General features: G+C 49.8%; 2 protein-coding genes across 2 annotated transcripts in view; both read right to left on the bottom strand.

The window, feature by feature from the left end:
• Positions 1–3383, bottom strand: part of LOC114592320 (cholesterol 7-desaturase nvd-like) — a 31817-nt gene extending 28434 nt beyond the window's left edge. Inside the window, exon 1 of the mRNA XM_028720406.2 lies at positions 3038–3383. Coding sequence (XP_028576239.2) covers positions 3038–3335 — 298 coding nt within the window. The 5' untranslated portion in view covers positions 3336–3383. The remainder of the gene's footprint in view (positions 1–3037) is intronic.
• Positions 3384–13623: 10240 nt separating this feature from the next.
• The window catches only part of LOC114591073 (major histocompatibility complex class I-related protein 1-like), a 73535-nt gene continuing 70625 nt past the window's right edge, over positions 13624–16533 (bottom strand). The window contains exons 10-11 of the mRNA XM_077923448.1: positions 15346–15378; positions 13624–14814 (exon numbers count right to left, since the gene is read on the bottom strand). Coding sequence (XP_077779574.1) covers positions 14792–14814; positions 15346–15378 — 56 coding nt within the window. The 3' untranslated portion in view covers positions 13624–14791. The remainder of the gene's footprint in view (positions 14815–15345; positions 15379–16533) is intronic.

The raw sequence follows: 16533 nt of genomic DNA, 5'->3' as shown, positions 1-16533 counted from the left end.
GTATTGTTATTCATTGCATTTCTATACTGTTTTATAGTTTAAAGAAAAAAATCTCCAAGCTGCTGACAATACATTTAAATGTGAAATAAAACAATCCGGAATAAAACATGCTTCAAGGAGAATATTTCAGGTCACTTTGCTTTGCCTATATTTATTTACTTACTTAATTTATAGAGCTACCTCGTAGTAGAAGGACTCTAGGAAGGCAGTGGGGTGTAGTGGTTAGAGTGTCGGATGAGGAACTGTGAGATTGGGGTTCAAATTCCTCCACTCCGTCCTGAAGCTCACTGGGTGACCTTGGAGTCAGTCGCAGCCTCTTCACCTACCTCACAGGGTCGTTGTAGGGATTAACAGAGGGTGTGTGTGACTGGGAGCGACCACCGAGACCATATAACACCAGTCCTAAAAGACCTACATTGGCTCCAGCACGTTTCTGAGCACAATTCAAAGTGTTGGTGCTGACCTTTAAAGCCCTAAACAGCCTCAGCCCAGTATACCTGAAGGAGTGTCTCTGCCCCCATCATCCAGCCCGGACACTGAGGTCCAGTGCCGAGGGCCTTCTGACGGTTCCCTCGCTGTGAGAAGTAAGGTTACAGGGAACCAGGCAGAGGGCCTTCTCGGTAGAGGCACCCTCCCTGTGGAACGCCCTCCCACCAGATGTCAAAGAGAACAACAACTACCAGACTTTTAGACATCTGAAGGCAGCCCTGTTCAGGGAAGTTTTTAATATGTGACATTATAATGTATTTTTAATCTTTGTTGGAAGACACCCAGAGTGGCTGGGGAAACCCAGCCAGGTGGGCGGGGTACAAATAATAAATTACTATTACTAACCATGTACTCTTTGGAGAAAAAGGTGGGATATGAATGCAGTGAATAAAGCTCTTCTGCTTCACTGCTTAAGAAAGCTGGAGGGCCCAGCAAAATGCAGATGTCAGCCGCCAACATAGCATCCAAAGGTCTCCACGTGGTCGCAATCGGACCTGCGCCGGTCGCAAAATGTGCCAGCCACCTGGGGAATTTCTAGTACTGGTGATGGGGTTTGGGCAGAGCTTCGCAGGGAGGGGCAGGGGCAGCAGCACCCCTCCCAGCAGCTGCCGTCACTCTCCTGCCCTCCAAGTCCCCCCCTCTAATCTAACTCTTTAAAACAAACAGGGCAGCACTTTGGGGCTGGGAGCCAATGAGAAGTTCTTAAAACAGTCTGAGACCGGATTCGAGTTTCCTGTGTAGACAGGATTGTTCGGAACGGTTTCAGTTGCAGGAGGGTACCAAAACCTGCAGTTCAGAGGACAAAAACTGAATGGGGATGTGCATTTTTTAAGAAAAATTGTTGGCCTCTGAGCGCTGCCTGTCAGCACCCACTGATTTTGTCTTTTCTGCCAAACACATCTGCAAAGTGCTGACAGCGAAGAGGAGGAGGAGGAGGAGGAAGAAGAAGAAGAAGAGTTTGGATTTGATACCCCGCCTTTCACTCCCTTTAAGGAGTCTCAAAGCGGCTAACATTCTCCTTTCCCTTCCTCCCCCACAACAAACACTCTATGAGGTGAGTGAGTCTGAGAGACTTCAGAAAAGTGTGACTGGCCCAAGGTCACCCAGCAGCCGCATGTGGAGGAGCGGAGACGCAAACCTGGTTTCCCAGATTACGAGACTACCGCTCTTAACCACTACACCACACTGGCTCACCACACTGGAGAAAGGGAAAGTCATGGAGCTATAAAATTGGAAGGGACACCAAGGGTCATCTAGTCCAACCCTCTGCAATGCAGGAATAAACTCAGCTAAAGCATCCCTGACAGATGGCCACCCAACCTCTGCTTTAAAACCTCCAAGTTTAAAACCTCCAAGAGTCTGCAAACTCCAGAGGGAGACGGTTCCACTGCTGAATGCCTCTTACTATCAGAAAGTTCTTCCTGATGTTTCATTGGAATCTTCTTCCTTGTAACTTGAAGCCATGGGTGCGAGTCCTACCCTCCAGAGCAGGAGGAAACAATCTTGCGCCATCTTCCATGGGACACCCCTTGAGATATTTGAAGATGGCTATCATGTCTCCTCTCAGTCTCCTCTTTTGCAGGTTAAACAGACCCAGCTCCCTCCCAAGGCTTGGTTTCCAGGCCCTGGGCCTTGGTTGCCCACCTTTGCAGACGGAGAGCAGAATTTAAGGCAGGGGTCAGCAACCTTTTTCAGCCGTGGGCCAGTCCACTGTCCCTCAGACCTTGTGGGGGCTGGACTATATTGGGGGGGGGGGTGAACAAATTCCTCTGCCCCACAAATAACCTAGAGATGCATTTTAAATAAAAGGACACATTCTACTCATGTAAAAACACACTGATTCCTGGACCATGCGTGGGCTGGATTGAGAAGGCAATTGGGCCGGATCCGGCCCTGGGCCTGAGTTTGCCTACCCCTGATTTAAGATTTCCAGCATTCAAGTTGCCACATACACACACCAGAGGGTCATCTAGCCGAATCCCTTGCAATGCAGGAATAAAAAGCATTTTGCAAAATGTGCTTCCCGTAGTATATATTCTCGCAGGTGTCTCAGAAGAAAGATTCTATTGACTGCGGTCTTTTCTGAATGTAATTGGAGTGTTTGTTTGTTTTCTTCAACAGAGATTGCCAGCGACTCTTGAGCTGAGATTCCTGCCTTGCAGGGGGCTGGACTAGATGACCCCGGGCTCCCTTCCCTGTCAATCATTCCGGGATTTTATAGCTGCCATTCCTGACTGTCGCGTCATGGAAAGCCTCTCCGTGGAAAGGAAGGCAGAAAGAGTTCCCCGCAGCTAGCGAGCCACCTTTCAGAGACAAAGCTACGACCGACCCTCGTGGAGATACGCTGGATTCCTTTCCAGGGGTGGAATCCCGAGGCTGGCGCCTGGCAGGGCTTGCCAACAGCGCACTGTGCCGCGCGCTTGGCAGCAGGATTCCGGTGCGCGCTTTTACGCGCAGCTGATTCCGGTGCGCGCTCGGCAGACGGCTCCATTTCCAAGCTGCCCATGCTCCGGAACCCATGCTGCCCATGCTCCGGAACCCCACTTACCCAGCGCAGCCACGTTGCGCACCTCTCCGCGGGCCAGCTGCGCCGAATCCAGCAGGCGGAACCAGCCGTTGGGGTAGACGGGCGGCAGCTGCCCGAGCCGCCGGCTCCTGCGCGCTCGCCTGGCCGCCTCTGCGCGGCTGCACCCGGCTTCGCCCGCGTAGCCCACCTCGTCCGGGCCGCGCAAGAGCCGCAGAGGGCGCAGCGCCAGCCACGAGAGCAGCAGCACCCCGAGCAGCACGATCCAAGCCCCGGGATCCGCGGAAGGCAGCGCCCAGAGAAGCCACTCGCGCAGAGCCATCGCGCCCCACCTGCTGCGCCCGGCTGCGCGCCCGGACCTCTTATGGGCGCCGGCAGGAGGCAGCCCCACCCCGCCCAGCCCAGCCCAACCAAGAGGGTTTGGCTGGAAATTTGACCCCCGGGTGCAGCCTCCCGGGGCGCCACTGAGGCTCTGCGCGCCTTTGGAGTGTCTGCGCTTAGGAGGAGAGAGAGTTCCTAAAAGCCAGCGATCCTCTCCTTCCCGTTTCCCCGGGAGACGGCATCTGGCTCTGCAAGTTTGCGAGAGAGACTCCTGGGATCGTCGGCCTTGGAAGGGACCCGAGGGTCATCTAGCCCAACCCCTGGCGATGCAGGAATTTCCTATCTGGAGGGGAGGAAGGGCCATATACAGATTTAAACAAACAAATGTTCTAAGTGGAAATAGTGCCCTCCCTGGCTCTTACAGGATCAATGGCAAGGATGATGTGCCTTTCACCCTCGGATGCACACTAGTCAGCTTCCAGATCAGTCTCAGATCAGAGGCGGTTTTAGGCTTGAGTAACAGAAGGTCGGCGGTTCGGATCCCCGCGACGAGGTGAGCTCCCGTTGCTTGGTCCCTGCTCCTGGCAACCTAGCAGTTGGAAAGCACGTCAAAGGGCAAGTAGATAAATAGGTACCGCTCCAGCGGGAAGGTAAATGGCGTTTCCGTGTGCTGCTCTGGTTCGCCAGAAGCAGCTTAGTCCTGCTGGCCACATGACCCAGAAGCTGTACGCCGGCTCCCTTGGCCAGTAAAGCGAGATGAGCGCCGCAACCCGAGAGTTGGTCATGACTGGACCTAATGGTCAGGGGTCCCGTTACCTTTTAAGCAGGCTGCTGCCCTGCAAGGGTCACCGAAACAACGCTGGGGAGGGAAGGAGAGGGGTTACGCCAAATTTTAGCCTTGCACAGGGCATCGCTGAAATCTGAAAGCCCAAAGTCCTCTACTTTTTTTTACCATTGCACATAAATGGCGAGGAGGTGGAGAGGGTTGGTAGTTTTAAATACCTGGGCATTTATATCTCTGAGGACCTCTCATGGACTGCAAATATTAATATGGTTGTGAGGAAGGTGCAGGGGAGGTTGTATTTCCTGAGAATGTTCAGGGGACTGAATCTATCTCAGCACCTACTTCTGTCCTATTATCACAGTACCATCGAGAGTGTCTTAACCTATAGTATATTATCATGGTATGGGAGCAGCTCTGAAACGGATAAAAAAGCTTTACAGAGAATAATTAAAATTGCCCAGGATGTTATTGGGCTCCAACTACCAACCCTGGATGAGATCTTCACGTCTCACACTTTGAAGAAGTCACACAATATCCTGAGAGATCCCACCCATCCTGCTCACAACTTCTTTGAACTGTTGCCTTCGGGCAGAAGATATAGGACAATGAAAACACGAACCACACGCCTTCTGAATAGTTTCTATCCAAGAGCTCTGATTGCACTAAATAATGATCTCAGGGCCAGTTGCAAGAAATAGCAAGCAGGGAGTAGGAAGGAATGAGATGGATTTTAGGTTATGTTATGTCTTTAATAGGTTATGTTATATTCTGGATTATGTTATGTTTTTATAGATTATGTCTGAATAGGATGAGAGTGTTGGAGATACGTGCAAATGTGTATGTGAACCCGGTCTTTGGGTGGGTGTTTGATTTTCGTTGTTGTGTATACTGTGTATATACGGACAATGACAATAAATTTATCTATCTATCTATCTATCTATCTATCTATCTATCTATCTATCTATCTATCTACTGCTCAGATTCAATTCTGACAGCCACTCTAGTTTCCAGCCACTCAGTTCTTCAGGACAGGCTAAGTGGAGTCTCTAGCCCAGGGGTCAGCTAACTTTTTCAGCAGGGGGCCAGTCCACTGTCCCTCAGACCTTGTCTGGGGCCGGACTATATTTTGGGGGGGGGAATGAATGTATTCCTATGCCCCACAAATAACCCAGAGATGCATTTTAAATAAAAGGACACATTCTGCTCATGTAAAAACACGCTGATTCCCGGACTCCCCGCAGGCCGGAATTAGAAGGCGATTGGGCTGGATCTGGCCCATGGGCCTTAGTTTGCCTATCCATGCTGTAGTCGAGGGAGGGACAAATTAACAATAGATGCCATTAAAAATCACTACAAATCATGCTCAATATCCTCCCCCCTTTTTAAAGGGACACAGCGTCTAGTTGTGTGTATCTGGCACATTTCTGATGAATACAAACATGTTCCTGAAAATCAGCTGAAAAGGAAAATTAGCCCAAAGCCAGCAGAAAAGTAACTCCCCCTCAAATGCAAGTTACTGCTGGGATTCCTGCATGGCAAGGGGGTTGGACTAGATGACCCTCGGGGTCCCTTGCAACTCCTCAATTATATGATTATACAGTGGTACCTCGGGTTACAGATGCTTCAGGTTAGAGACTCCACTAACCCAGAAATAGTACCTCGGGTTAAGAACATTGCTTCAGGATGAGAACAGAAATCGTGCTCCAGCAGCAGGAGGCCACATTAGCTAAAGTGGTACCTCAGGTTAAGAACAGTTTCAGGTTAAGAACGGACCTCCGGAATGAATTAAGTACTTAACCAGAGGTAAAGGTAAAAGTAAAGGGACCCCTGATCATTAGATCCAGTCGTGGCTGACTCTGGGGTTGCGGCGCTCATCTCGCTTTATTGGGCGAGGGAGCCGGCGTACAGCTTCCGGGTCATGTGGCCAGCATAACTAAGCCGCTTCTGGTGAACCAGAGCAGCGCACGGAAACACCGTTTACCTTCCCGCCAGAGCGGTACCTATTTATCTACTTGCACTTTGACGTGCTTTCGAACTGCTAGGTTGGCAGGAGCAGGGACCGAGCAACAAGGGCTCACCCCTCCTTCTGATCAGCAAGTCCTATACTGTGGTTTAACCACAGCGCCACCCACGTCCCTTAACCAGAGGTACCACTGTATAAATCAGAATGGCTGAAGGAAAGCTAGGATCAAGGAGCATGATAGGTAAAGGTAAAGGGACCCCTGACCATTAGGTCCAGTCGTGGCCGACTCTGGGGTTGCAGCGCTCATCTCGCTTTACTGGCCGAGGGAACCAGCGTACAGCTTCCAGGTCATGTGGCCAGCAGGACTAAGCCGCTTCTGGCAAATCAAATAGGGCTAATAGAGCAGGAGCTGAGTCTCCGTAGTTCACAGCGAAACGTGACCAGGCTCCTTCTGGTCTCATCTCACACACCAATCTGAGATCAACAATCTGGGCCACTGACTGGATCCAGGAAGCTCTTTTTATGTTGTTGTTTTCAATACTGTTTTTACTTGTTTTCATGGTAGAGAAGATAAATTTTGAGAAAACAATTGTTACCACAGTAAACTTGTCCTGATAAAATTGCAGACTTTTTATCATGCCATGTGTTTGAAGTTTCATTTCATTACTCTAAGAGATCACGCCACATTTCCAGAAGAGTTCTGGGGAACTCTGCCACAGTCTGAACAATTTATGCATTCAATAAACATTTGCCATATGTCATATAAGGGATATGGACTGTGTTTGCCCTTTGCTGCTATTGCCTGGCATGTTAGTTTCTCAGCCAATGCTATTGACCATACAATGGTACCTCAGGTTAAGTACTTAATTCATTCCGGAGGTCCGTTCTTAACCTGAAGCTGTTCTTAACCTGAAGCACCATTTTAGCTAATGGAGCCTCCTGCTGCTGCCACGCCGCTGGAGCACGATTTCTGTTCTCATCCTGAAGCAAAGTTCTTAACCCGAAGTACTATTTCTGGGTTAGCGGAGTCTGTAACCTGAAGCGTATGTAACCTGAAGCATATGTAACCCGAGGTACCACTGTACTCTGTTATACAGTGGTACCTCGGGTTACAGATGCTTCAGGTTAATAATAATAATAATAATAATAATAATAATAATAATAATAATAATTTTTTTATTTATACCCCGCCCATCTGGCTGAGTTTTCCCAGCCACTCTGGGCGGCTCCCAATCGAGTGTTAAAAACAATACAGCATTAAATATTAAAAACTTTCCTAAACAGGGCTGCCTTCAGATGTCTTTTAAAGATAAGATAGCTGCTTATTTCCTTCACATCTGAAGGAAATGTGGGTTTCCCTTGCTGAATCCAGTATCCTTCTGGTCAGGACCAGACCTGGAGGCAGGGATAGTCCTCAAACAACGTTACACAGGGCGGTTACAGGCGCTTCAGGTTACAGACTCCGCTAACCCAGAAATAGTACCTCAGGTTAAGAACTTTGCTCCAGGGTGAGAACAGAAATCGGGCGGTGGCAGCAGGAGGCCCCATTAGCTAAAGTGGTACCTCAGTTTAAGAACAGTTGCAGGTTAAGAACGGACCTCCAGAACAAATTAAGTTCTTAACCAGAGGTACCACTGTACCAAGAATCTATGTTCAGCCTATCATCAGCATAGGAGACCAGCAGGAGACTGCTGCTGCTGCTCTCGTGAGTGCTGGGAGGACCGCTCCCTCTCCTGCCAACTCCATCCGGCCTAGGGGTGGGGCCTGCACTCACCACCACAGTTTAGAGGCCTGAGCAGCTCCCTGCAGCAAGTGACAACATGGTTTTAAATGTTTTAAGTGCTTTTAATTTGCTGCACTTTAAATGGTGGCTGTTGTTTTTTTTATAATATTCTATAATTTTATTGTTTTATTTCTGCTTGGGGTTGGAGAAGTATTTAGTCAGGGTGGGGAGTAATTTAATTTTAGCACTATTGTTTCCTGCTTTGCTTTTATTTTTATTATTCTGTTAAGTTATTATATAGTTTGTATTTTGCTTTTTAAGGAAAAGGGTCAGGGCTGCCTGGGAGTGGGCCTCAGCCAATAGAATGGCTGGGGCAGGTTCCACAGGGGGGAATGTATTGGGACACCCAGGGACGCGGACTTATAAAAAATATTGGGGGGGGCCCGGGAAAGCTCATGAATAATAAATAAGCTCATGAATATGCAAATAAAGTGGCGCCGCCTCCTCGTGAGCGAATAGGGGAGAGCGTGCTGCGCCTATTAATCAGCTCCAAAGGAAATTGGGTGGAGCTTTTGCTCGGGAGGGAGGGCAGGAGGCATGCAGCCCGCCCCTCCCTGTGCATTTTGGGCTGGGGGAGGGGCGGCGATGGCGCTCTGCTGGAGGGGCGCCGGAGATTATTGGGGGGGCGGAGCCCCCCCAAACGAATTTTTGAGGGGGCTCGGGCCCCCTCAAGCCCCATGGAGTCGGCGCCTATGGGGACACCCGATCTCAGTGATCACGGGCAGGAGGAGGAGTTACACTAAGACCGGACCATGTCATTACCGAGGAGGCAGGGTTAGTCGTTGTTTGAGGACTATCCCTGCCTCCAGGTCTGGTCCTGACTGGAAGGATACTGGAATCAGCAAGGGAAACCCACATGACCTGAAAGTGTTGCTGTGCAATGCCAGGTCAATGATGAATAAAACCACTGCCATCCATGACCTGATTGTGGATGGAGGATTTGACCTGGCATGTGTGACAGAGACCTGGTTGGATGAAGCAGATGGGCCTGTCCTTGCCGCTGCTTGCCCACTAGGTTTCTCTTACGCACAGCAACCCAGGTTGGAGGAGCACCGGAAATAGCTTGTGCGCATGGGACACGGGTGGCGCTGTGAGTTAAACCACAGAGTCTAGGACTTGCCGAACAGAAAGTCGGCGGTTTGAATCCCCACGACGGGGTGAGCTCCCGTTGCTTGGTCCCTGCTCCTGCCAACCTAGCAGTTCAAAAGCACGTCAAAGTGCAAGTAGATGAATAGGTACCGCTCCGGCGGGAAGGTAAACGGCGTTTCCGTGCTCTGCTCTGGTTTGCCAGAAGTGGCTTAGTCATGCTGGCCACGTGACCCGGAAGCTGTACGCCGGCTCCTTTGGCCAATAAAGCGAGATGAGCGCCGCAACCCCAGAGTCGGCCACGACTGGACCTGATGGTCAGGGGTCCCTTTACCTATGCACAAGTGTTATTTGCGCATGCGCAAGTGTTATTTCTGGTGCACATCCGGGTTGGAGGAGGCCCATGCACATGCGTACAAGCTATTTCTGGTGCTCTTTCTTCTGGAAGTGCGCCAGAAATAGCGTGCGTGCATGTGCTCCCCCGCCCTCCGGCCTGCTGCACGATCAGCGCTGGAGATACCAGCCCGAGGCGTGCGTGGTAAGTTTGCTGACCCCTGGGCTTAGAGATAATCTTTAGCATAACCGCGAGCAGACGGGAACCTAAGCCCGAGTAGCACTAGTGCAGGGGATATTTCAATTGTTTTCTTGTATATCAAGCTTATTTCTTTGAAGACAGCATTCCAGGAGGGTTTGATCATGTAACACCACCACATTCCCTGCGACAATTGGGATTGACTTCCTTACATATTCAGGGTAGCCTCACCGGTGTATAACGCCACCAATCCGTAAGTTTTAATGAGGCTGCCCTTATTTTTTGCAGAAACTGATTTCAACAGTCTCCCTGACTACAAAGCCATCCATTTTTCATTTGGGATTTGCACATCTATGTCCATTTCCCGTGACATTTTTGTGTACAATAGATTGCCATATTCTAGTGTTATTAGAGCTTCAAAAATTGAGGGAGCTCAGCCCTTAGAATGTGGAGAGAAGTTAACCAAGATGTGCTCTACTGCTGTTTGTTTCCTGTTTACTGGAATGGAAATGTCTGGGTTTGACAGGAATCTTCACAGCTGGTTAAAGTGGTACCATGATCATTTAAGGTTTGCTATGGCTGCTATGGGGACAAGGGTGGTGCTGTGGGTTAAACCACAGAGCCTAGGACTTGCCGATCAGAAGGTCGGCGGTTTGAATCCCCGTGACGGGTGACCTCCCATTGCTCGGTCCCTGCTCCTGCCAACCTAGCAGTTCAAAAGCACGTCAAAGTGCAAGTAGATAAATAGGTACCGCTCCGGCGGGAAGATAAACGGCGTTTCCGTGCACTGCTCTGGTTCGCCAGAAGCGGCTTAGTCGTGCTGGCCACATGATGCTTATCAATGTATGCAAGGATAAGCATGATGCCCGGAAGCTGTATGCTGACTCCCTCAGCCAATAAAGCGAGATGAGCGCCGCAACCCCAGAGTCAGCTACGACTGGACCTAATGGTCAGGGGTCCCTTTACTTTTTATGGCAACTATGAATTGTTCTTTCTGTAGGGGTTTGCATAGAAATCTTTTAATCTAAAAGGTCCACCTGTTCCCAACCATTCCAATCTAAGTATTGCTCTGCTTCTTTAAGGTAAGGTAAAGGTAAAGGTACCCCTGCCCGTACGGGCCAGTCTTGACAGACTCTAGGGTTGTGCGCCCATCTCACTCAAGAGGCCGGGGGCCAGCGCTGTCCGGAGACACTTCCGGGTCACGTGGCCAGCGTGACATCGCTGCTCTGGCGAGCCAGAGCCGCACACGGAAACGCCGTTTACCTTCCCGCTAGTAAGCGGTCCCTATTTATCTACTTGCACCCGAGAGTGCTTTCGAACTGCTAGGTTGGCAGACGCTGGGACCGAGCAACGGGAGCGCACCCCGCCGCGGGGATTCGAACCGCCGACCTTTCGATCGGCAAGCCCTAGGCGCTGAGGCTGTTACCCACAGCGCCACCCGCGTCCCTTCCCTGCTTCTTTAAAAGATGGGTGAATTCCAAGAGGGATAAGGGGGGATATTGGGGGAAACAGTTTTCTAAACTTTGCTTTCCGTACATTTAGTTTCATGTGGAGAAAAGGGTTTGCAATAGTATGGGTTTTCAGTAAGTGAGGAGAGTAAAAAGGGATACACACTATATATAGGACCTGAAATTTCTGTATCTACCCATGGTTTTCCTTTTTGCCCGTGGATCAGTGACATCAAATGCTTTAGCTGGAAGGCATTGTAATGAGCTTGGCAATGTGGGATTACGAGCCTGCCGTTTTGAACACTTCCATATAATTCTGGAGCCCTGTTGTGCTTTTTTCCCTTCATGAATAGACTTGTTTATTCAGCACTAACAAATTTTAAATTGTCTGGGCGTAATGATGATTGGCAGCACATGAAAGAGGAAACAAACATTTCAGCAGGATAGCCATCTTTACCACAGCCACGTGTCCTGATCATGATAAACCTTTCCAAGGTTCAATATTTGGTCGTACCTGTAGGAATACTGGTGTGAAGTTTTCTTTCTTTGGAGCGAATAGATTTTTAGCTGTGTGTGTGGGTATTCCAGTGGCATGTTGTGAAATTTTTCATAGGCGAACAGATAGGGCTGTATATAGTGTTAGGGTAATCTAATACAACCGCCTGCAAGGCAGAAATCTCCACTCAAGCATCCCTAAAGGTAAAGGGAACCCTGACCATCAGGTCCAGTCATGGCCGACTCTGGGGTTGCGATGCTCATCTCACTTTACTGGCCGAGGGAGCCAGCGTACAGCTTCTGGGTCGTGGCCAGCATGACTATTACAGTTCTGAGGGCCTTCTGGCGGTTCCCTCACTGCGAGAGGCCAAGTTACAGGGAACCAGGCAGAGGGCCTTCTCGGTAGTGGCGCCCGCCCTGTGGAACACCCTCCCACCAGATGTCAAAGAGATAAACAACTACCTGACATTCAGAAGACATCTGAAGGCAGCCCTGTTCAGGGAAGTTTTTAATATGTGACATTTTAGTTTATTTTTCATCTTTGTTGGAAGCCGCCCAGAGTGGCTGGGGAAGCCCAGCCAGATGGGCGGGGTACAAATAATAAATTATTATTATGACTAAGCCGCTTCTGGCGCACCAGAGCAGCACACGGAAATGCCATTTACCTTCCCACCAGAGTGGTACCTATTTATCTACTTGCACTTTGACGTGCTTCCGAACTGCTAGGTTGGCAGGAGCTGGGACCGAGCAACAGGAGCTCACCCCGTCGCGGGGATTCGAACCGCCGACCTTCTGATCGGCATGTCCTAGGCTCTGTGGTTTTACCCACAGCGCCACCCGCATCCCTCAAGCATCTCTGGCAGATGCCTAAAAACCTTCAATGAAGGAGGGTCCACAACCTCCCAAGGAAGTCCATTTCCCGGCCAGCCAATTTGCCAGTTCCTAGCAGTTTGCAAAAAGAAAAGTTTTGCTTTGCTTTGTTTTTTTGAAAAAGACAGCCCCAGGTGGACAGGTGGATTCCCCCCTTGAAAAAAAAAACCACTTTAAACCCCCCTCCTTTCTTTATCCTCTCGCTTTCTATGACCATGTTGTTGCATGTTTTGCTGCTGATCCTTCAGGTTCTGACAGATTGGGGCTGTGGGCTTTTTTATTAAAACACCACACTTTGAAAACACACATACAAACACACGAGGCTGAAGCAAAGGAGGAAGTGAGATATGAAGGTTTCAGGGATCTTGTCTTCCACCCCAATCCCATGGGCACATCAGGCTTTCCGACTGCTCTTCCTTAAAAAAATGAAAGCTCTGCAGTTCTGCTTCAAACAGCCACTTCCTGCTCAGGTGTGTGTATTGCTCAGCAGAGCTGTGCAGTTTTGCAACCTTCACAGAGTTAATCAGAGAGAGAAAGAGAGACAAGACAGACTCTGTATGCACACACGTACACAGAGTTTGGAGACACTGGCCAAGCAGGTAAACAGAAAGATCCTGCTGAGGACAGTAAGGGAACTAGGCTAATAATAATAATAATAATAATAATAAATTTTATATACAGCCCTATACCCAGAGGTCTCAGGCTAGTCCCACAAGTCCATGAACCACATGCCACTAGGGTATTCCAACTGTTTTAAAGAGATTTTAGGTGGTTTTAAATTAGCTTATTTTCATTTTAAATCTTTTGAATGGTATTGTTTTAATATTTTGATGTTTGCTGCCCTGAGCTCCTTTGGGAGGAAGAGTGGGATTAAAAATTTTTAAAATATTTTGGTCATCTTCTTTTCATCTTAGTGGGAGAACTTCCTCCTGGGTGTGCGGACTTTTGGGGGAACCCTGCCTTGGTCATTACCCACCACACTCTGCCCCAGATCAGAGATCTACACATTTCTTTTATTATATTCCCAACCCTCCTTTCTTCCATCCTGGAACCAAAGGCAGCATCCAGGTGGTTCCCCAGCCAGGCACTGACCAGACTTCACACCCTCTTGGCTTCAGCAACAAGGTGGTCTCATGTAACTTAATCCCACCCCTGCAAAACCACAGATTATGTCCCCATCTCGCTTTGGAGTTGCTCTTCAGCCACTTTCCAATGGAAGAACAATTATTGGCACCTCCCTGCCAGAGGCTACAAACTCTGAATATTCTCAGGAACTTCAAGATCTCTGGAACTCCTGTGATAAGAAGGAAAGAAGCACTAAAGAAGAAAGGGGGGGCACCCTTGTTTATTTCAGTCCAACGAATATTGCAAAAGGAATAATAACAATTACATCCAGTGTTTTCAAAGCAAGATGCAGCAAATCCATTGAGGCCTAAAAGAGTTGTGCATTCTTATTTCTTGAAAAGTGTCTCCTTAAGGAAAGCCAGCCTATGAGAAGGGAAGGAAGATGGAGGGAATCACAGAATGGGCAGAGTATGTTCTCCTCAAGGGCCACAGGTGGAAAAGCAAGAATGGGCGAGATAAAAATTAGGCAAAGTGAAGGCAACAAAACCAGTTTACTTTGAAGAGGCCATGGGGTCTGACTTTCAATGGGTCACCCCTCCTAGAAGACTGTGGGGACCAGGCTAGAAGTCTCATGAACTGCAGCCAAAAATATGGGGCTCCTTATTTCAGATCAAATTGTGGCCATGCAGCTCCTGACCTGCCTCTTCTCCTTCCTGGCTTCCTCCTTGGCTGTCAGCAGGATCAGTCCCTCTCATCTCCTGTAGGAGAGTCGCTACACCCCATCCCCTCAGCCTCTCTACCTCTTTCTCAGTTCCCTGCTTCTCCATTTCCCCCTTCAGCTGCTTCTTCCTCCCCCTCCAGCCTGTTTCTCAACTCACTGCCCCAGGGAATCATGGGAGGCCCAGGGTGGAGCCCCAGAGAACAGCAGCTGGTTGTCCTGGACGTGGAGCTCCATGAACCAGGCTGGAGAACTGGAACCCTGAAGGTCTCAGGACAGAAAGAGGGTCTGGAGGAAACTGCCTCAGCAGCTGCCATTGCCACAGGGAGGGTCTGAATGCCCGCTGGAGCTCCTCATTCTCTGCTGGGGAAGGGATTGTAGAGGGAAACACAGCAACAAAGAACCAAGAGGAACCATCAAAACCACTGCAAGTCGTGCTCAATCTCCTCATCCCTTTTTAAAGCTTTCAGTTGCGTATATCTGGCACATTTTTGATTAACACAAGCACATTTCTGAAAATCAGCTGCGAAGCACAATCAGCCAAAATCCATCAGAAAAACATGATTATTCTCAAATTCAAGTTACACCTGGAGTCAGAATGAATGGGTGAGAGCCAGGATTAAGAAACATCATAAACAGCATTTAAAGAGGGGAGGGGCTCTGAGCCTCTGCAATTCACAGCCAAACTTGGGCAGGCTCCTTCTGGTCTCATCTCACACACTGGGCTGGTATGAAACTGCAGAAATAAAGAACAGGAGTGTTTCAAAGTTAAGCCAATATCATGGTGTGGGGGCATCAGCATTACAGAGCTTGTGGGAACCTAAAGGACATCTAGTCCAGCCTCCCAAGGAAAGCCACCATCCCTCATCATGTCAGATCAGACCTAAGATATGCTAGTAGTAGCACCAAAATGGGCCTGCAGAGCAAATGCCTGCAGAGGGCAGCTCAAGCAAGTGAGCCAAGCTGCACTCTTTGGGGGAATACCAGAAGGACACAAAGCAGTCCTACCAGAAGGAAAAATCTCTTCCAGAACCCCAAATGTGACACACTCTCATTCAGATCCTGGGAGAACCCATTTGTCAGATGGAGGGGATCCTCTGTGGAGCTCAGATGGACAGACAGAATGAGTCACAAGAGCGATTTTCAGCTCAATGGACACTCCAGATTATGTCACTCTTGGAAACCCCAAGGGGGGTAACAGGAGCTTTTCCTCATTTGAGGATGTTTCGCACAGACCTCCTTTGCCCCCACCTGCACCCCCACTTACCCTTGGTGGAGCTGTCGGACCCCTGGTCATTTGCTGCAAAAGGGAGGAAACACAGGAATCAGGATCCTGGGGAGGGAGATCCCATCCCCCCAGCCCTTCTCCTCCCTCCTTCCGACCCCCATCCCAAATCGGTCTCAATATGGCGAGGGGCCTAAGAAGAGGTCAGGGACAGGCAGCCCAGAGGAAAGGGGGCTCAAGGACAGCACTTGAGGGAGAAGCAGAAGCCGGAGGGCAAAGAGAGATGGGCACAGCCTGGCATGGAGGCAGCAGGGGACTAGACTGGGGGTGGATGTGATCTGGGCAGAAAGGCAGAAGGAGTGGGGGAGAGCAATGGTGGGTTCCTAACACCCACAGACTAGAGCTAACCAACCAAATCTTTAGCTTCAGGTTCTAGTACAGGGGTCTGCAACCTTTAAGACAAAAAGAGCCACTTGGACCCATTTCCGAAGAAAAAGAAACCTGGGAGCCGCAAAACCATTGCGACATTTAAAACAAATATAACACTGCATATATTGTTTCTTACCTTAATGTCCGATCTGACAGCGGGCGGGAAGGTGACGTCAGGACAGTGCGTGACTAACGCACGCACCGCCCCCATGCGACGTCACAGCCAGTACAGCGCCCGCCACAGTGGGGAGTGTCGGGGCGCACAATGCGCCTCCTCCCCTCGCTAGTATCCGCCCCGGAGCCGCAGCAAAGGTGTAAAAGAGCCACATGCGGCTCCGGAGCCGCGGGTTGCAGACCCCTGTTCTAGTAGATTAAACCACCAGAGATCCCTCTCTCCCCGCACCCTCGGCTCCTCCTCCTGCTCCTTCTTGGAGCCCCTCCCTCAGCCGACAGTCTCTCTGCATCCTTTTCCTGGCCCTGAGGGACCCCTTGCTGTCCACAGAGAGGCTGAGCAGACAGGCTGAAGCTTTCCATCAGGGTCTTGGGCTTCAGGACTAGGCCACCACCAGGTTTAGTTTGGTCTGTTTGCAACCTGTTCCTGCTCCATATTGGGGGGAAATATGTCAGACAGAGAGAGGGGAGGAGTCACTCACTTGCAGTTTTTTCGTAGGCTGCTTTCTCGCTCCATTTCCCTGTGAAGACAAAAGCAGAAGGTCAGAGCTGGAAGGGACCTCCAGAGGCCACACAATTACATTTCGACAATTTGACTCTCAGATGCTGAAACCTTCCCAGCAGATGCTC

The sequence above is a fragment of the Podarcis muralis genome, chromosome 2 (assembly GCF_964188315.1).
Source record: "Podarcis muralis chromosome 2, rPodMur119.hap1.1, whole genome shotgun sequence".
NCBI lineage: Eukaryota > Metazoa > Chordata > Lepidosauria > Squamata > Lacertidae > Podarcis > Podarcis muralis.
This window is presented reverse-complemented; position numbering and strand designations above follow the sequence as displayed.